Source organism: Triplophysa dalaica, chromosome 11 (assembly GCF_015846415.1).
Source record: "Triplophysa dalaica isolate WHDGS20190420 chromosome 11, ASM1584641v1, whole genome shotgun sequence".
In the NCBI taxonomy this organism is placed as follows: Eukaryota; Metazoa; Chordata; class Actinopteri; order Cypriniformes; family Nemacheilidae; genus Triplophysa; species Triplophysa dalaica.
The window spans coordinates 16,952,802-16,978,485 of record NC_079552.1 but is presented as its reverse complement, the minus strand read 5'-3'; the positions used below and the strand labels follow the sequence as shown (position 1 = coordinate 16,978,485).

The following is a 25,684-nucleotide window of genomic DNA, read 5'->3' as shown; positions in this document are numbered from 1 at the left end:
GAGCAGATAAATGGACACACAAAAGTAAACAAAATGCAGCGATTTTATAGAATTTGTCAGTCTGTTTACTGTTTTCTGTCTGTCTCCAACCTTTCGACCAGATTTGTGATATTTTATGACCCATAACGTTTTTATCTACATTTAACATTAGCATTATTGATCAGCATGTAAACATTTTTGAACCTATGTAAACATAGCCTAAAGTCTTATATACTAATTAATTATTAGATAACAAGCATCAAAGATGAATTAAAAGCATTCATTTCACTAAGATTTCAATCTTTAAAATATCATCAATATTGAAGATTTGGTTGTTACATATTTTCACAGAATATTCTTTCTGTAGGATGATTTTGTGTTGAAAACAGCATTTTAATTGTTAAATTACATTTGTTGTTTGTATGTTGTCAGTTACTTTTTTATTTACCAATATTAATTATCAGACTTAATAAGTGGATGTCAAAATATAAAGCAAACAGCCTGATAAAAGATCTTATCTTATATATATATATATATATATATACAGTTGAACGAAAAAGTATGTGAACCCTTTGGGCTTACATTGATTTCTTCATAAATTGGTCATAAAATGTGTTCTGATCTTCATCTAAGTCACAACAATAGAGAAACACAGTCTGCTTAAACTAATACCGCACAAACATTATACGTTTTCATGTTTTTATTGAACACAACATGTAAACATTCATAGTGCAGGGTGGAAAAAGTATGTGAAACCATAGGCTAATGACTTCTCCAAGAGCTAATTGGAGCCAGGAGTCAGCCAACCTGGGGTCCAATCAATGTGATGAGATTGGATGTGTTGATTAAAACTGGCCTGTCCAATAAAAAACACACAAAAGGTTTTGAGTTTGCTGTTTTGAAGAAGCGTTGTCTGATGTGAACCATGCCTCGCACAAAAGAGCTCTCAGAACACCTACGATCAAGAATTGTTGACTTCCATAAAGCTGGAAAGGGCTACAAAAGTATATCTAAAAGCCTTGATGTCCATGTGTCCACGGTAAGACAGATTGTCTACAAATGGAGAAAGTTCAGCACTGTTGCTACACTCCCTAGGCGTGGTCGTCCTGTAAAGATGACTGCAAGAGCACAGCGCAGAATGCTCAATGAGGTGAAGAAGAATCCTAGAGTGTCAGCTAAACACTTACAGAAATCTCTGGCACATGCTAACATTTTTGTTGACAAATCTACAATAAGGAAAACATTAAACAAGAATGGACTTCATGGGAGGACACCACGGAGGAAGCCACTGCTGTCCAAAAAAAACATTGCAGCTCGTTTAAAGTTTGCAAAAGAGCACCTGGATGTTCCACAGCACTACTGGCAAAACATTCTGTGGACAGATGAAACCAAAATTGAGTTGTTTGGAAAGAACACACAACGCTATGTGTGGAGAACAAAAGGCACAGCACACCAACATCAAAACCTCATCCCAACTGTGAAATATGGTGGAGGGGGCATCATGGTTTGGGGCTGCTTTGCTGCCTCAGGCCCTGGACGGATTATTGTCATCGATGGAAAAATGAATTCCAAAGTTTATCAAGACATTTTGCAGGAAGACTTAAGACCATCTGTCCGCCAACTGAAGCTTAACAGAGGATGGACGATGCAACAGGACAACGACCCAAAGCATAGAAGTAAATCAACAACAGAATGGCTTCAACAGAAGAAAATACACCTTCTGGAGTGGCCCAGTCAGAATCCTGACCTCAACCCGATTGAGATGCTGTGGAATGACCTCAAGAGAGCGATTCACACCAGACATCCCAAGAATATTGCTGAACTGAAACACTTTTGTAAAGAGGAATGGTCCAAAATTTCTCCTGACCGTTGTGCAGGTCTGATCTGCAACTATAGGAAACGTTTGGTTGAGGTTATTGCTGCCAAAGGAGGGTCAACCAGTTATTAAACCCAAAGGTTCACATAGTTTTTCCACCCTGCACTATGAATGTTTACATGTTCAATAAAAACATGAAAATGTATAATGTTTGTGCGGTATTAGTTTAAGCAGACTGTGTTTCTCTATTGTTGTGACTTTGATGAAGATCAGAACACATTTTATGACCAATTTATGAAGAAATCCAAGTAAGCCCAAAGGGTTCACATACTTTTTCTTTCAACTGTATATATATATCCATGTTGGCTAAATTGATTAAATATTTGTTATTTTAAAAAAACATGTTGTCTGTACCACCGTTTGGAAGAAAATATAAACACTGGACCTCTTTGAACCTTACTTGTATATTCCTTTCATATAGTTTTGGAATGACTTGAGGCTGTGTAAATAATGAAAGCATTTTCATTTTCTCCCTTTAAGGACAACATAAATGCCATTCACAATTCTTTTTGGTATGTGTCATTTTAACAACTATTATATACATTCAATCCTAATATAGTTACAGCATATACATACATTGCCTTACGTTGCTGCCGTATCTTAAACTACTTTTTTTATTTCTTTTTTTACATTAATCTACACTTAAAGTAGTTTAAGACAAGGCAGGAACATAACAAAATGTGAATAAAATGAAGTGGGATGAATACCTTTGCATGGAACTGTATATTGAAAGCCCAATTGTCACATCACAGATGTTGCATCTTTTTCAATGATACGCTCCATTTGTGGATTCAGATGTGGGTGTTCTAGATCTGTGTGTTTATCTTTCTCTCTTTCTTCGTCTCATGTGCAGCGTCTCACTCGGATTAACAACAATATTTTTACAAACCATGTTATACACAGAATAGAAAAGTCTGTTGCGGTAAATACTGTCACATTGCCTAATACACACAGTATAATACATCAAAGAAACATGAAGCCATTATGAAAGGAAAAGAGGTCAATTTTGATTTCATATGAAGTTTTAACCCTGCTGATGCGGCAGTAGCCTCTCTGTGATGGATTGTGGCTTGGTGAATTTGTGGGGGATTTTTACTAAACCCTTACTGAGTGTGGTAATGAGAGAGCTGATAAATGAGCAGACTGATCCTACCAAGATAGTGTGTGTCTGTTTCATCTCTCTCTCTCTCTCTCTCTCTCTCATTTGACGCTGTTGAGAGGAGGATGTGGGTGATACAGATGAGACAGCCTCACTTCAGTCTGCTGTGAGACTAGACAGATACCACGTCTCTATTGTCCTTAGATGGCGAATTGAACGGGACCAGCCCTCGAACCTCCGCACATATATTTCATGATCACTTCATGATTTAGAGTCAAGCTCACCACAAAGGGTTCTTTTAAATAGCAAAGTACATCAATTACACTCAGTGGGCACTTGATTTAAAAACGGATGTCTGTCTGTCGGTCTGTGTTGCTCGTATGTGATGATTCGTTCATTTATTGCCATCTTAGCTATGTGATGTCAACAATGTGTGTCACAACTGTGTGTATGAAATTGTTCCCTACAGTATATCTTAAGGAATCTGAACTGTATATACAGGCACGGTAAAGCAATAAATATGGCCGCATACTTGAAAACCAAATAGTGTCAGGTTATCTATCTGATGTATGTACACAATTGCAAGTTCTAGTTCTTGTGGGATTATATCAGAATTGACCCTTAAACCTTTTTCAAATGTCATCATATAAGAACGCTAACTATACAAAGGTCTTCTAAAATGTTTATGTCATTACTCTGAGGGGTGACTCTTGTTTACTCAAAGATGCATTCAAGGAGCTAAAACAACCAATGAATCTGTATAGTTGCTATTGCATATGAGGATGGGATTAGAGAAACAGTTAAGAAACAACATAAATCTACAATTTGTAACTTTTTTAGATGAAAATAAGGAAAATCATTTATTGAGCAAACACAAAAGTTCAATGTTGAAAACTGTCTTCCTACCTTACCTTGATTCACAATAGTACAGGTATTTATAAAGATAAGTATATGTGTGCTGAAGATGAGTGTTTTGTGGACATATGGATTTTACTTCAAATAAATGAATCTAGTATTTGACGCATATTTGTGGCTGTGTGTTTCCATATGTTAAGAAACAAAAACAGGGGCAAATATTGCTCAATCATTTCTGCCACAGATCAAGCCCAGTCCATGTGCTGTGCCACTCCAGATCGCTGAGGCTTATGGGTATTATTCTCAACCCGTCCAAGGAGTTGTTATTAATTGTGCAGGCTGTTTATTAATCACTATGTTTTTTTATCGCACTTGAAATGTGTGTTTAATCTGAAAGGACAAGATGTGTACTGCTGCATCAGATCTTCAGTGCCACCGTCTGTCTTTCACAGCTAATGTTAGTAGAAGGTGTTTGCAATTTGGAAAGTGTTGCACGTCTCTGTTTCTTTAAGGGTTGGCAAAAAAGCAGCAGCTTTCAAAATACATATACAGTGGCTTTATTAACAACAGGACATGACTTTTGGCTCACTTTTCTTTGGCGCAATAGACATTTCTGTTTTTATTCTCCAAGCCCTAAGCCCTGCCTCTCTCTCTCTCTCTCTCTCTCTCTCTTTCTGTCCCTCTCTCGTTCTGTCCCACTCTCTCTTCTGTCCCTCTCTCTGTCCCTCTCTCACTCTCCCTCTCTTTCTGTCCCTGTCTCTCTCTCTCTCTGTCCCTCTCTCACTCTCTTTCTGTCCCTCTCTCTCTCTCTGTCCCTCTCTCTCCCTCTCTCTCTCTTTCTGTCCCTCTCTCACTCTGTCCCATTCTCTCTTTCTGTCCCATTCTCTCGTTCTGTCCCTCTCTCACTCTCCCTCTCTTTCTGTCCCCCTCTCTCTCTCTCTCTCTCTCTCTCTCTCTGTCCCTCTCTCTCTCTCTCTCTCTCTCTCTGTCCCTCTCTCTCGCTCTCTCCCCCTCTCTCTCTCTCAGGGGGATGAAGTGTGATTGCAATACTCGGAAGTGATCACAGTTCTACGTTCTCCACAAAGAATAAGAGTGTAGCTCCTCACCTGTGGCCCTTTTTGCTGATCTAGTGAGAGCGTCTGACCGCTTTTCAATATTGTGCCCGTGTCACAGTCCCGCCCATGGCTGGATGGATCGCTGCCTCTGCACGGCCTCTCGTATCACTTATAAGTGCATGTGAGGCCAAAAGTCAGACCTGCCTCCCCCTCCTTATTTAAAGTGTACAATTTTACACAATGCACCTTTAATTGTGCGAGTACAAAAGGTGCTTAATGGGTTCTTCTCAGCGATGCCATTGAAGAACGATTATTGGTTCCACCGATAACCATTCAGTCAAAGGTTTTTTAAAGAACCATCTCTTTCTTACTTTTCTATAATCTGAAAAAACTTTTTTCGCCACAAAGAACCGTTTGTGAAACAGAAAGGTTCCTTGGATGTTAAAAGGTTCTATTGCATCGAAGAACCTTTTGAAGGAAACATTTTTTAGAGTGTAAATTTGGGTTAATAATTGTTTACAGAATAGTCAATTTGTGCATTATTGTGATTTTAAAGCATCATGTTTTTGCATGTTTTGCAGCAGGAAGACGCGAGAATGAGGAGCGCGTGTTCCGTGAGCGCATGCGTCCCAGGAAGAGGCAGGGAGCAGTCCGGAGGAGGGTGCATCAGGTCAACGGACACAAGTTCATGGCCACATACCTGAGACAGCCCACCTACTGCTCGCACTGCCGTGACTTCATCTGGTGAGTCTCGCACCTGTGGCTGCCATCATTCTGTGGCAAAACCAATCTACTCGGTCCCTCCTCGCAGGTGGTTTCCCCTCAGTTGGCCAAGTTGCCATAGCAACGACAGGAAAAGCCCAGAGGCTCAGAGTGACGCTGCAATAAGAGTTTACGGAGTGTTTTTGGCTCGTTCTCCATGTGGCTGCAAATCCTCCTACACACTGCGCAAAATAAAACCCCCAGCCCTGCTCAGACACACTGCGAAACCGCCTCTCTGAGGAACTTGAAGAAAATGACTGTTTTAACTGATAAGCTTTAGGCCCTGTGTGTGATCAGAAGAACAATACATGCATCATTAAACTTTTCATGTGTTTGTAAACATTTATTATTAAATTGTCTAGCAGACTACTAGCATCTTTATAACTTGACTGTGAGTGCTTTCCAGAGTGTATTTAAACAATATACTGCGCTAGCACAAATGTTTACAATAAACACCCAGCAAGCACAAAATGCAAATATTGGATTTGCGAAGTAAATACAATTTTACTTAAAGGTGCTGTGTGTAACGTTTAGGGGGATCTATTGACAAAAATGCAATATAATAAACATAACTATGTGTTCAGAGGTATTTAAAGACCTTACATAATGAAACGTCAAGTTTTTATTACCTTGGTAGCTATTTCTATCAACACACTTACATGGAATTCGCAGTAGCCCTAAATGGACAACCTGCTCTACAGAATAGGTCTCATAAATATGTTATCTCCTTCGGCAAAGAAGCGAAAACGTGAGGATATCTCAATCCTGTCTCAATGGAGCCCCTTTAGGGACATGGTGGTGGAAAAAATATGAGAGGGAAGAAGCTGTTTTTTAAGCTTTTGAGTCATGTCGCAAAACTTATGTGTTCCCCCGAGAAAAATTGCGTTCCCTCGAAAAACTTTTGCATTTTCTTGCAAACATATTTGCATATCTGGGAAAACATTCTGCGAGTTCGGACTAAAACTTTTTTTGAGTTTGAGACTAGCTCTCATAAACATTGGCCTATAGTCGCAGATTCCTGGACCAATAACTTGTGAGCTAAACGTTCTTATGACACAAATAACACCTCATTCTATGTAATGTAAACAACAAGCTACAACTTTTTATTCCACTGGCCGAAACTAAGACGAGACAGAAGTGATCATCTGCAAAGTGCAAAGCCCGAAGATCATTAGGCTTCTAAAATCAGTGCTACATACTGTGGTATAATCAAAACCAGTTTCAATTCAGCATGAGAGCATTAATGTGTAAACTGAATTTGGTGACACTACTGTATGTAGCATTGAAGTTATTAATGACTATTTTTGTAGTAATGCTTTTCGGGTTTACAGTCCTTCCAGACTTTTCCATGTCGCCTGCTCATATAGAGATCAATTTAAAGGCTGTTTTTTCTTAAAGACTTCCTTCTCTAAGGAATTATGTGCTATTTGTTTTACAACGTTAAGCTCACAAGTTATTGGTCTGGGAATCTCCTATTAACTGCTCCATTGTTAATGTACAGAGCGGTACAACAGGATGTGTTTGTCTGAGCTCACAGAATCTTTTGCGATAACACAAATATGCTTGCAAGAGAACGCAAACGTTTTGCGAGGGTACACAATGTTTCTCAGGGGAACGCAAAAGTTTGCGAGATAATGCAAAAGCTTTAAAAACAATATTTTTCACCTACCTGTCACATTTTTTTTCTACCAAGTCCCTAAAGAGTCTTCGTATGTGTCTGCCACCGTTGTACTTCGAAAGGGAGGGGTGGAGTGAGCCATTGGTTGTAATTCGCAACCTCACCACCATAGATGCTGCTAAAATCTCCACATTGCTCCTTTAACAGATGGCCAGTAACTTAATTGAGAACTGCAACATACAGTAATAAAGACGGAAGTGGGATCATGTAAATGTACATTGCATAGTAATACAGGTAAAAAACAATTCAATATGCTCATTAACACAAAACAATATTTTCAAATACAAAGAAAATACAAAATACAGATTTGTGACTGGTAAGATTTAATGTTGGAATGCACAGGTTGGCAGGCACCACACATAAAGAAGAAAATATAAACACGAACTGGGTTGTATTTATTCATATCAGGTGCAGATCTGCACTTGTTTCATGTTTGGTACTTGCTCAGTTCAGTTGTATTTATATTGAGCTTGACAGAGAATGATAAATAAAGTCCTGTTTGGTTATGTGTAATTGATGTCTGGTGTCTATATGTTGAAGTCACAGTACAGTACATTAGGTATTATACAGTAACAGATCATCTTTATCTCTCACTGCAGGGGTGTGTTAGGAAAGCAGGGCTATCAGTGCCAAGGTAAGTAGGCATTTTTTTAATTTTTTTTCATACAGTGTTTGGTGTAACTAGTTACTATGTAACTAGTTAATGTAATTTAATTACTTTTCCCTTGAAAAAGTAAAGTAAGGGATTACTCATTATTTTTCTGAAATGTAATATCAGCTACTTCTTATGTAATAAATCTAAATACTGTGTAATATATTCAATAGTCAAATGAAATCAAACGTATAGGTATAACTTTAAAATGTATGCTTTACTTTATCCTTCTCACGTTTGTATACTTTGGTCAGTTAATATGAATAATCGATGTAGTTATTTATTATTTATTTGAATGAATTAAATTAATCGTTTCATGTCTATCCTTGAATCATTTAACTAATCATGATTGATGTAGGATTTAGAAAGTAATTAGTAACTAGAAATTCATTACTTTTTCAGAGTAACTTACCCAACACTGGTTTCATATCAACTCAAGTGTTTGACAGCTGTCCCTTCAAACTCACAAGCCAAATAAAGAAAAGGGCAGACGTGGAAATGAACCTAAAATATTAAATCCACACTGTAGCCCACCCATTGTTATCTGTGATCGCACAGTAATGCTGTGAGACATAAGAACTTATCTGTGTGTGTGTTTGTGTGATCTTTAGTGTGCACCTGTGTGGTTCATAAACGCTGTCATGAGCTGATCATCACTAAATGTGCAGGTCTGAAGAAACAGGACGACACCACAGAGGAGGTGAGAGAAAAAGATCTCTCTCATTTGTTTCAGTATGAAATCATCTTTATGACATTTTTCCAAGAAAAATCTCCGCAAATGATATATGGTGGTGTATTTTGTTTTTTAAATCAGAGTACTTTAGATTGCATCTATTCCCCTTGTGAAATGTTTGTGTGTGCTGCAAAAGCATGTTTGCAATCCTCTATCTCCCCCTGCAGGTGGGCTCACAGCGCTTCAGCGTCAACATGCCTCATAAATTCAGAATACACAACTATAAAGTCCTCACCTTCTGCGACCACTGCGGCTCATTGCTGTGGGGCCTACTGCGGCAAGGCCTTCAGTGCAAAGGTCAGCAATGCATTCTGGGAGTCAGCCTATCGTTGCTACGGCTAAAAACAGCCTGACGTCTTTTGACATGTTTCTTTCTTTATTTTAGTCTGTAAGATGAATGTACACAAACGCTGTGAAAGCAATGTAGCTCCTAACTGTGGGGTGGACGCCAGGGGCATCGCTAAGGTGCTGGCCGACCTTGGAGTCACTCCAGATAAACTCTCCGGCAGCGTTCAGAGGAGAAAAAAGGTGAGTGGATGTATCATCAGGGATAATATGAACACCGCTCACGCTTTTAAGAAGCTGGCATGTTAGAGTTAAAGGTCAAAAACCTTCTTCACCTCCGTTGAGATGTGTTTAATTGCAAATGCAATGATTGTTGATTGCATGATGGTCTGTTGAAGCTCTTGAGATCATTTTGTGAAGATGACTTCACCTGTTTTTCAAAGATCTCTCACGGTCCAGAGCCACACCCCTTACCCATCTCCACAAAGATTAAAGAGGACCGATCCAAATCGGCACCCACCTCACCGTGTGACCAGGGTAAGAGCACACACATATTAACCAATCAGATCACTAAAGATGTCTTAAAGGTCCAGTGTATGAAATGTAGTGACATCTAGTGGTGAGGTTGCAAACTGCAACCAACTGCTCACTCCACCCTTTTGAAGCAATCTGGTGGCTAACACAGGAATAAGATGTCGTCATGTTTTTACTCCTAAAAACTACACATTGGACTTTTCAGACATGTTAAACGTAAAAGTTAAATACAACAGCTCATTGCAAGATATTCATATAAATATCATTTGAAATTTAGTAAGGATCACTATTTATGATTGTGGGTACTGTGTGTGATCTGATGTTGGGTTTTGCCCTTCAGACATAAAGGATCTGGAGAACATCAGAAAGGCGCTGTCGTTGGAACATCGAGGCGATGACCTGAATACGGCTCCGTGTTCCTCTTTGAACGAGGCAGAGACAGAGGGCTCGGAAGAGAAAAGAGAGAACGGGGAGCTGAGGACGGTCCAGGTCAAGCGCATGACTCTGGAGGACTTCTCCTTCATCAAAGTGCTCGGGAAAGGAAGCTTCGGCAAGGTGGAGCTCCACGTCTCTGTTTACTTAATCTTTTTTAAGTCTATATAATTCTCAAACACTTGTGTGTGGTTTGAAGCATTCCTGCAATTGTAGCTTCATTCATTTTAATAGGAGCTGTTCAGTTTTGACATTAGTTTATTTTGCAATGCTTGCTAACGGCACTTATAGTCCTAAGAAATTCAGGTTCAGACCTTAAGTGTTCAAATTCTGCAAGTAATTGATCCCAAATTACTGTATTTTAAAGGCTGTGACTATATTTAAACCTAAGATTACTTTAACTGCTTTTTGGCCTCCTCATAACCACTGGTATTTCCTTTAAAAATGCAAATCTTACCTTAAAGGGATAGTTCACTCAAAATTGAAAAATCTGTCATCATTTACTCACCCTCGAGTTGTTAGAAAATCTGTATACATTTCTTTGTTTTGATGAACACAGAGAAAGATATTTGGAACAATGCTTATAACCAAACAGTTCTTGGACCCCACTGACTACCATAGTAGGAAAGAAAATGTGTACATGTCTTTGTTCTATTGAAGATATTTTGAAGAATGTTGGAAAGCAAACAGTTTTGGGGCATCTTTGACTATCATTGTCATTTTTCCTACAACGATAGTGGCCAAGAACTGTTTGGTTTCAAGTATTCGTCAACATATATTTCTCTGTTTTCATCAGAACAAAGAAATGTGTACAGATTTGGAACTTAAAATCAGTCATTTTAATAATTTATTGTCAGCACTTAGGATTTAGTTTTTTGTTGGTAACGTAAGGGGTCTTCACTCTAAGTGCAGTGTGAATCTGTATTTGTAAAGGTGATGTTGGCTGAGTTAAGAGGCACAGATGAGGTTTACGCAGTGAAAGTGTTGAAGAAAGACGTCATTCTGCAGGATGATGACGTGGACTGCACTATGACTGAGAAACGCATCCTCGCCCTGGCTAGAAAACACCCTTATCTGACCCAACTCTTCTGCTGCTTTCAGACTAAGGTAAGAACATCAAGTGTTTCCTCTTACTCCTTTAAGGACAAACTGAACCTTTGAGTGTTAACCATCAGAGAAAACTTGTTTTGAAATTGTGATATAATAGATTGCCACTAGGTGGAGATGTAATATTACTGTATTATATTATGGCAGGTGTTCTGAATTGTCCAATTATGGATGTCTAAGAGCACTTTATCTGTAGAGGAGAATAGACACTCATCACCAGAAATGGTAACATATTTAGTATTTTACTCATTTCTTGTAGTGGCTGATGATGAGGGAAAAAAAAAAGATTATAAAGAATTAAATAAACCAAAAATTATAAAATAGAACTTGAATCAACCTTAAGCCATTCACTAAATTCACCTCTGAAACTACGTTGCTACAAAGAACAGTTGACCTACACCTTGTAGATAGTTGTGTGTGAGTTTCTAAACTGTCTTCAGTGTAAACAATACAAATCCCTTCATCAGTTGAACAGGTCAAAATACACAGAAGATGGTGAAAAGAAACTAAGTTTATGGAGGATCTGAAGGATTTTCTTTAGATCAGTGGACAGTTTTAATGTCTCCAAACAAGCAAGAGACTTTTCAACAACTATCACAAAACATGAAACTGACAATGATTGTTCAGGTAACATCAGTATTAAGAATCAGCTGCTTTATTACAGGCTTATTTTATACAATTATTTATTCTCTGCTGTGGACTTTATGTAAAAATCTGTTTTGTGAAACATCTTTGATTAAAAATAGATAAAAAACTTCATTTTCAAAATGTTATTTTTCTAATATTTAAAAAATGTTTTCAGATTCGATAAGGTGTATGTAAACTGTTTACCACATCTGTATATTAGCCATCATGGTTTGTGCTATAATATTTATTTATTTACATCTTCTAACAAGGTGACATTTACTTCAGTTAGATTTGTTAAAATTTGCACAATCCCTGGGATATCAAACCCACTATCTTGATGTTGCTTGATGTTGCATATTCTACCAGTTGAGCTACAGCAAATGTCAATAAATCCAGCTATTGTAAAGAAAAATATCTTTGAGATTCTTTTAAAAAAAATCTCTTTTGCTTAAACTTTCCAATGGGAGTACACGGTGTGCACATCATCTCATTTCATAAAACCTTTATGGTGTTCATAATCCATTCAACGCGTTGCCAGTGGATTAGCAGAGCTTTGAAGCCGATGACATGCACACAGACACACACACTCACACACACACACACACACACACACATACACACAAATGTCTGGTTTATTATCTCTGATGGGACAGTACATAGGCCTAGTGATTTTTATACTGTACAAACTGTATATCTTATCCCCTAACCCAACCCCTAAGCCTAATGATCATGGAAAACTATAAACATTTTTAGATTTTAAAAAAATATTATTTTGTACGATTAAAACGCTTTTTTGCGCATGGGGACCTAAATTTTGATACCCATGGTGACACGAGTCCCCATAAATTGGTGTGTATTCAGGTTTAGGTCCCCACCTGGATATGAAAAACCAGGCCACTCACACACAAATTCTCTTTTGTGTGTGGTTAAGGACCCTAAATAGGTGTTCCCTGACACCGAAGGGAAAGCACATGTTTGACAGGAACATTTCTTAAATGTTATATAATAAGCCCGTATCAGATAAAGTGGCTCTGTGCATAAGGTCAAGCGTCCTTATTCTCCTTTAGTCTCTCTTGGTGTGCTGCTGGTGTGATAATGCTTTCAGATAGAGCCCAGTGTTTGAGAATGGCAACCTCACACGGACATCATGTTTATTTTGCTCCACTAAAACCTGGACACAGCCATCATGACGGCATCCTCCACTCCTCTAATTTATTTACTTCTGCAGTTTCCCCAAACAAGCAAAAAGAACATTGTGTCCTTAGAGCAGACACAAGTGGGAGGAGGTGGGGAAGAGGAGGGGCTCGGTGGGAACGGGGTAAAAACAGAGACAACTAGTTTAGAAGGAAAGACGCTTTGCAGGGTGGACAAGGAGAACACAGGTTTACAGAGCGCTTGAAAGAGATTATGATGGTGATGAGGAGAAGTTTTTACTGACATTGGAAAAGGGTCACGGCTGCTTCATCATTTATGTTTGTGGGGACAGTAGAAAGATGACAGGAAGTGATGGGGGACGAGGGGGGGGGGGGGGTTGTGACAGACTGGAAAGACTCAAGCGCCACTGATCAACATGTCATAGCATGTATACCCAAATCGCTAGGCCACTCACAGAAAGACAAGTTTTACTGAATTTATCATCTCATTGAGAATTGGGAAATGACATCTAGCACTCATGTTTCATTGCATGGAGACGCTTAATAGAAAATAATAATGCTGAAAATAATATTTTTATTGCATCATTATTGGTGGAATGTGTAAAAGACAGTGACCGTTTATTTTAAACACACTGACCCACTAGTGGGCCGTTTGTCACATATGGGGTAAGTTGTCACATTGGAGATGCATTGAAAATGTATGAAACTGGCATTTTAGGAAAATAGTTGCAATGAACCAGTTAAAAGCACATGCAACCAAATGGAGAAGGTATAAATATAGAAGGGTTATATAAAATACAACATCTGATAATTTAGTACAAAAATCTGCTCTGACCAAACATTTATATATAGTCCAAAATGCGGCTGCTAGATTCCTCACTGGAACACGTAAATTTGAGAACATTATACCCGTCCTACATTATACTCTCTGAATTGGTTGCCATTTCATCTAAGAATAGACTTTAAGATTTTATTTTATTTTTACGGCCTTAAATGGTCTGGTTCCTTTTTTCCTAATCTAATACCAGAATCTCTTTTAAAATAAAACTCATAACTCACCTTTTAGAAAAAGCCTATAGCATGTGATTCATTCGGAGTGTGCTTGTTTTATATACGTTTCATTTCTTGTTGCATGTCTTTCTGTTTTGTTTTAACTATTTATATTTGAAAAACTTTTGTAAAGCACAATGGTTCAACGACTGTGGTTGTATTGTGCTATATAAATAAAGAAACTAACTAACTAAAAGCAGTGGTGGGTAAATTACTCTGAAAAGTAATGAATTATTAGTTACTAATTACATATTTATGTAATTACAAATTGCTTTCTATATCCTACATAAATCCTTAATTCTTTTAATTCAAATAAATAATAAATAACTACATAGATTATTCATATTAACTGACCAAAGTATACAAATGTGAGAAGGATACATTAAAGCATACGTAATCATTTTGATGTCATTTCAACTATTGAATATATTAAACAGTATTTAGTTCAATAACATCAGAAGAAACTATAGTTAAATTACGGAAAAAATAAGAGTCATCTATTAATTTAATTTTCAAGTGGAGAGTAATGAATTACAGTAACAAATTACTTAGTAACTAGTTACACCAAACACTGTCAGAAAGTTTGCATTAGAGAAGTAACAATCTGGTTTACGTGATATGAAAGTTAGAATAGAAAAAACTATCTTGAGTATACAGCTCAGAAAAACAACACAAAATTCTTAAAATATCACAAAACCCTGGAGGCTGAGGAACTGAAGAAAACTGCACACCAAGACTACAGAAATGATATAGGAACACCTGCACATCTAGTCGATAAACAACAGAAGTGCGTGTATGTACACACACATACAAGGTGATCAAGATGATTAATCAATGACCTCAGAACAAAAACCAATATAAATAAATACCACAAACAACAGCCGCCAACCAAAACAAGCTACAAGAGACAATATCGGACAAAGAACGGCATGCAACAATCAAGACAAGAAACCAGATGGAAGAACCAGAAACACAAAAGCCTGACATCAAACATAACATAAAACAATATCAGGAAACAAACTACCTGTAAAGTTATGACGGAGAGATAGGAAAATGTTTCAATAATGTCAAATGTTTAAAAATGTGAAGTTGATGACATTTTGTTTAATTTTTTTATTTTAACAACTTTATAGCTTTAGGAGACAGTTTAGTCAAAAGATGACAGCAAATATGGGGTGAGAAAGAGAGAAGGGAACAGGAGTCAGGAACACAAGGCGGTTCTGAGACTTGGGTCACCCAAAGCGGTATTGCGCAACATGCCAACGTGCAGCCCACTTGACTATTGCAGAGAAAGTGACGTCATTCTTTAATCAATTACTAGTCTTTTCATCAGCCACAAGTGGTCACACGAGATACCATTCTAGCAAAGAATTAAGGTGTTGGGAATTCACAGCATGTCACTGAGAACCTATTCAGAAAACTCCAACCAACATGTTGTTCCCCTTCAGTCGGTCTCTCGACGTTGTGTTGAGAGACAGACTGGGGTTTGATCTTGAGAAACTATCATCTCAGAAATAAATTTAAAACGCCAATGGGCTTTGGCGAATTGCCCGCGCACGCCAGTCTCTGCCCCATACATACTAGGGATGGGCATTTAAAGCAAAAATAATATTCGAAGATCGATGAGAACTATTCGAAAATTATTTGAAATTCGCACCCCACGCCCACATGGACGCATTCACAGTATTACACACAAACAAACGGAGAGAGAGTGCATTTTTTAACACTCGTCCAGCGAGTGATCAGCTGATCTACAGTACCGCTCAAGAAATTATAACGAAATCAAGCAGTTTAAGCGACGTTAATATGTGATAAAGAAACACAGCAACAATTCGAGCGTGGAGACAAATGCGGGTTTATTGACCACACTAAAGGGAAAACAAACCGACTAACTAAGAAATAACAAACGCAAACAAACAAACATGAAACGTAAAAGCAGTAAAGAAATGGAAGAAATAGACAAAGTAAAGAGTGGCAGTATTACAAACAGCTATTCAGATCTGCATGAACCATCGAGGACAGTCTCGTTAGTTAAAAGGGGTTACAGCTTAAACGCAGCTATTTAGGATATAGTTGAGGTACTTGCTTTGGTTTCCTCAGTGTTTCCTGATCAAACCCCAGTCTGTCTCTCAACACAACGTTCTTCTGTTCCTCTTCCGTTATCATAAAGAAAAATATAAACATGATATCTATTAAGAATAGTCAATAGTTTTTAATAATGCATTTATTTATTTCAATACATCGCTATTACAATACTCTTTAAACTTAAACCGAATAAATGTATAATTCAAGACATCACCTTGCCCTGATGCAAATAGTTTTACCTTAAGTATACTAAACGGGAGCGAACGTAAAACAACATTTTTGTGTTACTTTTCAAAAGTGTTTCACAGTCAGATACGAAGGTTACATCATAAATATAAAAGTGTAAGTGAATGTGGTGCGATATAGGAAAGTTGTAGTCTTTAAACCGTGTTTATATATAGAATTATTGGCAGATATGTCTATAATATTTTGATCATTGAAGCGGACAGACTCTTTGCTCTTTTGTTTGTTTTGTAGCAGATAGAGGTGATTGTCATTAGCCTTACATAATGTGCCTGTGATCTGTATCAGGCCTGATCTCTTTTCCATATGCTGTTTGTTTTGTTTTCTGTTCTCTCGCAGACACACACACACTTATTGCTTTGGCCTACTTGGACCAAACGTTTCACAGATCAGATTTGCTATGCCATTTCGCTTCTACCTATTTTATAACATACTTACCATACATACAGTATACCTAGTTACGATGTCTACATCAAGTTAGATACGAAAAACATTTGGCACAAATTCTGTGTCTTTTGCCGAAAAATAGAAACATTTTGTTAGTCATTTAAATTAATTTCTCGCAGATTAAATAAACATTTGACATTCATCCCAGATTTGTTTTTTGGACACAGATGACACGTGGTCTCCCTGGTTTTAATCAGATCTTTAAGTGAATGAATGCAGGTGTGTGTTCTCTTCTCTGTTCCTCTCTTCAGCTCTTTGTTGCCTCACACGTAGCATGGCAGGCTGACCTTTTGTTGACATGCTCGCTCTCTCGCTCCATTTCATGTTCCCTCAATGCCTAATTTGCTATCAGGCACTCCTGAGGACGCCCTTGCCTAGACTTGCTCTCCCCAGACCAGCTTCAGCATCAGGGGGGCTGTGGTCCAGCGCTGATCTCTTATGTAATGCTAATATACTCACCTCAGAGTTAACCCATAACATCCAAAGCAGGGTTATTATAGTTAACTAAAACGAGTAAAATATTTTTTATTGACATCAAATAAAATATAGACCTAGATGTTATTTAAAAACTTTTATTGAACATCTTGAGGCACTAAAATACTTACCTGGAAATAAAATAAAACTAAAATTGAAATTAGTGAAACCTATACAGTATAACAATTTAAAATAATAATAAAAGGACATAAAAGCACCAAGCACATAACAGCATTGCTGGAAATGAAACTGAAATCAACATAAAAAATAAATGAAAGCTAACTCATAATATACAATTTTAATCAAACGAATAAATAGATAAGTGACAGAATTAAAGCTTTAACAATATGGGGAAGACGTAATAAGATGAAGTATAATTTTTATTTAGAATATAAATTAAAAAATATATATTTAAGTAAAAATATTTAGACACAACGACATAAAATGATTAAGGTCAATAGTTAAACTTAATTAAAATATCTGTTAAAGGGACAGTTCACCCAAAAATGAAAATTCTAGCATCTTATACTCTCTTGTCATTTTAAACTTTTTTCTACAGAACAAGGCTTCAAATGCATAAAATAAATTGGACAAGAAGTGTATTACTATGTATGTATGTTCTCCTTCACAGTCACTTTCATTTCTTAGAAACTGAACTCTTATGAACCAACGTTTCATGGTGGTTTTCAGACGGCAATCAGCCTCAGGATCTCAGTAGAGCTCTTATCCACCTATTACAGCTAAGCAATGAAACATTATACAAACAGCCTATGGAAACTATAGAACGAGAGAGTGTAAAATATATTTTCCCTTATGCTCCTTTGAATGATGTTTTCTTTGTTCTAGTTTGGTTCTTTAACACTCCCATCATCTTAATCAAAAAATCTTCTTAATTGTTTTAACAAAAGGTCATAGAATTACATCTTTCTTTCTTTGGCTCATCTCTGCTGTTCAGCAGCGGGTTGGACTAATCCCAGATGTCTTAACATTTCTCTTGCAGCTCCATTAATGGCAGTCAGATTGTGGTCACTGGCATTGCGACATCCGTGTGCACAAACATATAGGTCCGGATGATGGCATATGATGAAAAAGACAGAAATCACATCATCGGCATAGAACCAATAATTGCCTCATGTTAACGGATTAAATTCATCTAGAGTTAATTCAGCAAAATACGTATGAGTAATGGATGGAGTGGATACATCATGTTTTATCTCTAATGTTTTATTTAGTAATGATGAAGAATTCCTATGATGACTGGGAATTTTGTGTGGAGAAACACATGTCTCTTTGATGAAGACATTTGTTACCACATCATCACAGGATTTACAGAGTGATGAAAGAAGAGAGATAGTTTGAAAAGAATAAAATTCTTGTGTTACACCTGGTTTTAGTAGATCATCTTCAAGAAAGTGGCCAGTTGAAACGTGTCATATTTACCTTAAAAAGAATACAGATATCTTCTGTTCACATAAAATTGTATTTGGAAAAAGCTATTCAGTGTGATTTTATTCATCATGAACCCTAAAATACAGAAGTGTTTTAAAATTGCCAGAAATTCTGTGTTTAAACAAATTACCATTATCAAATTAACTTTTTGTCTTTATTTCAAAATGACTCGTGTTGAATATATAAAGAAATATAAAGAAATCCATAATGTTTATATATTAACCAGGTTGAAGTAAGTATACAGTAATATCATCCCTCCGTGTGAATGTGGAACATCATATTCCTCTGTTACTAAAGTGTTGACTTACCCGATACACGCTTAGCCATGCTTTCCCAGTATTTAAGTTCTTTCATCACCCTTCTCTCAACGTATTAAGCTTTTCTCCGTATAAACATTCCTCACAGAACTGTGTGTTCTCAAACACAGCTTTTTATATTTAACATGCTGACATGCACATACTTGAAAAAGCACACAAATAGAGCAATTAAGATCATTATGATGGAGAGAGAGAGAGAGGCTGGGGTCTCGGAAGTTAAAGCTGTGTAAAGAGACATCCATCAGCCCTGTGTATTGTGCTCTTTTTAGATTATAAGGGAAAGCGCTGCTGTATTGACGAGTGTTGTGAATGTCTGCTCAGAAACACTGACAAATTCTTGGAAGGAAACAGTGCCTGTTTATAGTCATTGTTCACTAATTGACGTGTGCGTGTGTTTGAATTTAATGCTCACATCAAACACATAATCACAGAGTGTAATGCACAGGTTTGTACATTTCATATTTTATATTTCATGTCAGTTGTGAATGGTGGATAAATTGATTTGTACTGTATTACTAAACCAAAATACATGTTTTTAACCTTATGAGTATGTTTATTTATTTTTAATGTTATAGATTACATTTTTATTTAGTAATTAATTACTGTCAATTTATAGATTTGGATTTGAAAGGGCACAGTTTTTGGGGTTCACAGGCTGAGAACCAGAAAGATCAGAGAAATCACAATTCACCTAAACATCATGCATTAAAAGAAATTTAGTATTTTGGTTTATTCAGAAGAAATAGTCTTGTGACTCAAACGTGAAAAGTGAAATCAAATAAAATAGTCAAGTTGAACTCAGAGAAATTCATTTTTGTCATTTTATCAGGTAACATCTTGAGATCTCGCCCTGTGATGCTTTTTTAGCAATATTGAAGGAGTTCCCATATATCCTGGGCTCATTTTACTTTCATTTTCACTTTTACTTAAATTATTTACTTAAATATTGTTAGTTTTGTAATAAAAGTTGGCACAATTATAGCCTATTTGTGTCTTTATTTTGTCAATTATATTTCTAACGAAGGGGGGCACGGTGGCTTAGTGGTTAGCACGTTCGCCTCACACCTCCAGGGTTACGTTCGCCTCACACCTCCAGGGTTGGGGGTTCGATTCCCGCTTCCGACTTGTGTGTGTAGAGTTTGCATGTTCTCCCCGTGCCTCGGGGGTTTCCTCCGGGTACTCCGGTTTCCTCCCCTGGTCCAAAGACATGCATGGTAGGTTGATTGGCATCTCTGGAAAAAATTGTCTGTAGGGTGTGAGTGCGTGAGTGAATGAGTGAGTGTGTGTGCCCTGCGATGGGTTGGCACTCCATCCAGGGTGTGTCCTGCCTTAATGCCCGATGACTCCTGAGATAGGCACAGGCTCCCCGTGACCCGAGGTAGTTCGGATAAGCGGTAGAAAATGGAATGGAATGGATATTTCTGACTAATTTCAAAAATCGAATCAAAAGCTATGTAAGGTCAAGAGAAACAAGTTCATAATGGCATATTTATATAGTGCTTTTCATATTGTTCATTGTTCCAAAGCAGCTTTACAGGAGAAATAAGAAAACAAAAAAATAACTGGAATTTTTCATATCAAAACATGGTATCAAATGTTAAAAAATAAATACAACTAAGAGGTATGCATTAAATGAAAAGAGGTATGGGCTGTCAGACGATTAATCGCTATTAATTGCATCCAGAATAAAAGTTTTTGTCAACATAATATATGTCTGTGCACTTTGCATATTAATTTTGTATTTATTAACACAAAAACATACATTTATATATATTAAGGAAACATTTAGATGAATTTATTTATAATTTCCAATAATTGAAATTATAAATAAACGTTTATATAAAAATCATGTACATTTTTCTTAAATATGAATATACACACTACACAGACATATATTATGTAATCACAAACTTTTATCCTGGATGCGATTAATCATTTGACAGCCCTTGAAGGTCATGTAAGTGTTGCATATTTAACACATTGAAGACATTGATTTACTCCGTTGCGTTGGTCAGACTTCAATGCTTTCATTAAAGCATATAAAATCCTCTTTTGAATTTTTTTAAATCATGCTGGAAAACGGCTTGGCACAACTTTGTGGAGTCCATGCCATTTTGAGTTAATGTACTAAAAAAGCTATACATACCAAATGCTGAGAAGAATGTGTATTAAATATGAAAAAAAGAATGAAAACTGAAGCATTTTCACTTCAGACTTTTCTACCCCATTGAACTGCTTGTTATACACACACAGACTTTATTCGTAGTCTTGGACTTAAGGATAAACATTCTTGATTAATTTCCAGGGCCACACACACAATACACTCTGTACTGAAATTATAATGATTTCCTGTTGCTATCAGCTTCACAAACTCAAGCTAGAGCGGAGTGTGTTAATCTCACAATGAGGAACACTCTTTACATACAACAGGATGAAAAATGAGGCCTGACTTCAGCCAACTAATACTGTTTCACTTCATCCCCTTACATGATATACAGTTTCACATTTTTTCAAAAGTATGGACTTTGCTCTTAGAATGTAGTACCCAGATGATACTATCAGCTTGTTGGGTCTTGGCGGTTATCTGTCGATCGGGTCTTTTCTGTTGGACGGCGCGGGGACGCCAGTATCTGTACATTTCTAATTAGAGGCAGGAAATGTTTATTGGCATTTGATGGGGTGGGCTTTTGCTGTGACTCTGGGCACATTTTAAACAAACTATTTCAGCATCCTGTTTAAATTCGCTTTCATTGCAAAGAGACAAGGCGAGGCAGTCTGCCATACAATTGCATAAGATGTCGTACCTCTTTCCAAAACGGGATTTCAAATCACCAATTTTCATATCACCAAAATGAGGCAGTTGCGTTGGACCGTTTTGGTTAAAAATATCACCCACTGATATGCTTCACTTTAGTCCATGTATGTCATTCCGTGTCCACTTTTAGACTAATTTATTGTGAATTGCAATATCTTCCTGACACCAAAGGACAATATAACTGAGTATTGATGCGTTTAGTTGCACTAAATTAATCTGTAAAAGTAACTGCTGTTTTCAAACAGGTTTCCAAAACTGTCCTCCGTTGTTTGGACATACAGGCCCACACCGAATTCATGTCATTGGTTGAGCCAGTAGTGTTGGGAGACTCACTCAAATAAATACATTATCTCCTTCGGCGAAGAAGCGAAAACCTGATGACATCTTAGTTCTGTGTCAGCCACCGTAGTGCTCCTTTTTCACTCCCGACTCGTCACATATTGACGCTCGGTCAGCGCCACTTGGTATCACTTTTTAACGCGCAAGGTACCCATTTGGCGTCGTTTTTCGATGAGCGGGGAACTGCGTAGCTGTTCGCTAAATGCTCCAGACCGAGACTTGTGCAATTCTTGGCAATTCTACCCCACCCCCTTCCTAAACCTAACCACTTCTCAACCATAAAAATACAGTCACAGGTATTTATTGCACAAACTAAGCAAAGACAATGTTCAAATATTTCAAACAACTTGTGTCGCAGACCTTTTTGCACCAAAGCCGTACGATAACTTTATATGAATATGCCATGTCCATGAATGTACGCAGAAAACATAACATTTGCTACAGTCAGTCGCAGGAGCCAATACCGTTTCACGTTCAAAGCCAACAAAATGACGTGATCGGTCACGAGACACTGGAGAGCCAATGGCACCGAAGCTGAGGCAACTCCTCTTCTGGCGGCAATTTTCGAACGTATTTTGTTCAGCTCACACTGGATCTGAGATTTACGGCAGACGGTGATCGCTTTCGCATCTGTTCCACGTAGAAATCGATGGTTTCGTGTTTGTACTCTTGGAATATCTTTATTTTTTGACTGCTTGCATCTTGTGGTTAAAATTACGATAAATATTGAATTTCTTGCTCAAACTGCATAAACAGTGTCATGAAAACGCAATTGTCCTGTCCATTAAATGTAAATCAAATCCCGAAACATCTTCATTGCAAATTATATAAAATATACAATTTTATTATTTAAAAAAAAAATTACGCCAAAGGGGTACCCTGCGCGTTAAAAAGTGTCGCCGAGGGGCGCTGACCGAGCATCAATATGTGACGAGTCGGGAGTCAGAATGTCGTTGCAAGTAACAACCTCTCCACTAGATGCCACTACATTGCATACACTGGACTGACCTTTAAAGAAAGCTGATAGTTTCACATTAAATTCAATGTAATTTTGTATGGGAGCGACACTTTCTTTGACAGTTAACGTATATGGCCTGTGTTTAAATAATGAAGATTGACTCTATAGTTTCAAAATGAGAGTTCACCTCAATGTATCATCTCATAATGCAAATAAACCCCCAAGATGTTCTGTATATGCTTGAGTTACTTTAGCAAACAGGTTCTTCTTGATGGTTGCCATCATGCAGCTGTTGGAACAATGTGTGTGATCACAGTGATTTGTAAACAGGGCAGCATATTTCAGCGAGTCTGTACGTCTGCTGACAAGGACATGAGTCACATAACTGGACCTGCAGTGTGGGTACGATCTGTATCTTGATTCTATGCAACGATGTGCATGACCCACCAAAGATAATGTGTTATGTTCTATTCTGCGGAAGAGGGCAACGGGTTCATGTTTTATAAGAAAGGCTGTGTGTTTCTCACTGATCTGTGATCAGCAGGCATGTGTTGTCTACCACTGATTTTTGACTTCCCTTCTTTTAGATTCTTTTTCAGGCATACTGTAGGGTTGGGAATCAAAAAGTTCAAATCATTTTTTTTTAAATGTAATTATGATTTTGTGCTGTATTGAAACACTCTGGCATTGTTTCTGTGAACTTAATATGACATTTGTTTCAAATCATCAGTTAAAAAATCACGGGTGATCTGAATCTGAAATAATTTGTTCTTCAAGCTCATGTCAAAGGTTTCCAAAAAGGTTTCTGGGCTGTTCAGACTATAGACAATGACGATAACTCTAAAAATAAAGTTTAAAAAATCGTTCTCAATTTAAGAGAACATCAGAGTTCACACCACAACTACAATGATTAGAGCAGAAGAATGTTATAAGGAAGATTTTTCCAGCTGATGAAACATGCTGAAACTGAATGTTGGTTGCAGCATGGATTTTATGTAAGGGACAGGTTCCCCCGAATATAGTGAAATAAGTAGCCGCTTTCACAAGCCCATTTCTAAAGTGACAGTGTTGCCAGATCTTCATAGAAAAAACAGCAATCAAAGACACGCCCAAAATACACCTCAAAAATACAAACAATTTATACTTTATAAGACTCAAAAATCTCTTATACCCCAGATGACCATTTTGAACACTGTGACAAGCTTTATTGTCAGGGGTCGTTCAGGGAGAACCCAAATGCAGGCAGTCACACGGGAACTCAGGGGTTAACGAAGGGATTTATTATACAAAAACAGGAACAAAGAAAAGCCCAGGATGGGGTAAAACAATAAGCAAAAACAAGGGGAGGAACACTGACAAGAACTAACAAGAATGAACATTACATTTACATTTAGTCATTTGGCAGACGCTTTTGTCCAAAGCGACTTACAGTGCACTTATTACATGGACAATCCCCCTGGAGCAACATGGAGTAAAGTGTCTTGCTCAAGGACACACTGGTGGTGGATGCTGGGATCGAACCAGCAACCTTTGATTTACCAGTTCAGTGGTTTAACCCACTAGACCAGGGGTTCCCAAACTTTTCAGATCACGACCCCCAATATTAGACTGCTGACGACCCGCGACCCCCCCCCCACCTCCCCCTCCTTTCTCCTCTTTGTGTTTTCCTCCGACAGCTTGTAAGGATTTGCGATTTGGTTACATACTGACAGAGCTAAAACAAAAAGGAACACAATCTCTAAACCAGGCTATTTTATTAACAAATTATGGACAAAAACAAATACATCCCATAACTGTCAGAATGCCTGTAACATGCATACAACAATAACTTTGTATTCAGAAAAAACGCCTAATGTGATGGATGGGCCCTGTGCGCGGAGCAAAGCAGATCGCCACCCGCAGATCATATTCCACGTTAAGCCGTGACCTGTGTTTATTCTTAATGTAAATCAGCGCGGAGAATGTCTTTTCGTATAAATACGTTGAGCCAAATTGCATTAGTACATCCAACGCGGCTTTCGACAACTGTGGATATTCCAGCGCGACAGAATCCCAGAACTCATCCAGCGTCTTGCTGTCAAATGCCGTCCTCAGGATTCGATCGGATGAAAGTTCTATCAGCGCATCTTCCATATCTGACGCCAGATTATTTGCCGTGGCTACATTAAATGGTTAAAACCATTAAAACCTTATCCAGTCATATTGGTCGGGAAGTTTTATTTCCAGTTTATTTGAATTGGCAACAAAAACGCGGACCGGAGAGAGAGAATAGAAGGCCGTTAGGTAAACGATCTCTCCCTCCACACAAAACCTAAGGCTAATTCCATGAATCCGCCCCAAGACCAAGAATAAACATGAAATGAATCATGACACTTTATAATCCTAGCCCAAACAACAAACATAAAAGTGATTAAAAATAAATGAACGTGGCAACACTCCAAAAGAGCGTTCTCAAACAAAACACAGCGCATCGTCATCTGTACTTTAGTTTAATTGAAGGACAAACCAAATCTCTGAAAAATACCAAATGGGTTATATATTCTTACAGCCAGAAAAATCTTGATCGGAGCACCCTTTGTCCCGTTCAAAAATGCTAGCGGTTAAGGAGTGGTGACTTTATGGAGAAATATAATTATTGATATGTTACTTACAAGTTGAACAAGCATGCAAGATATGCTT

General features: G+C 37.6%; 1 protein-coding gene across 1 annotated transcript in view; it reads left to right on the top strand.

Moving 5' to 3' along the window:
• Positions 1-25,684, top strand: part of prkceb (protein kinase C, epsilon b) — a 75,040-nt gene that overhangs the window by 33,509 nt on the left and 15,847 nt on the right. The window contains exons 3-10 of the mRNA XM_056760547.1: positions 5,446-5,608; positions 7,904-7,938; positions 8,568-8,656; positions 8,857-8,986; positions 9,075-9,217; positions 9,418-9,511; positions 9,849-10,063; positions 10,874-11,047. Of these exons, the coding sequence (XP_056616525.1) occupies positions 5,446-5,608; positions 7,904-7,938; positions 8,568-8,656; positions 8,857-8,986; positions 9,075-9,217; positions 9,418-9,511; positions 9,849-10,063; positions 10,874-11,047 (1,043 nt within the window). The remainder of the gene's footprint in view (positions 1-5,445; positions 5,609-7,903; positions 7,939-8,567; positions 8,657-8,856; positions 8,987-9,074; positions 9,218-9,417; positions 9,512-9,848; positions 10,064-10,873; positions 11,048-25,684) is intronic.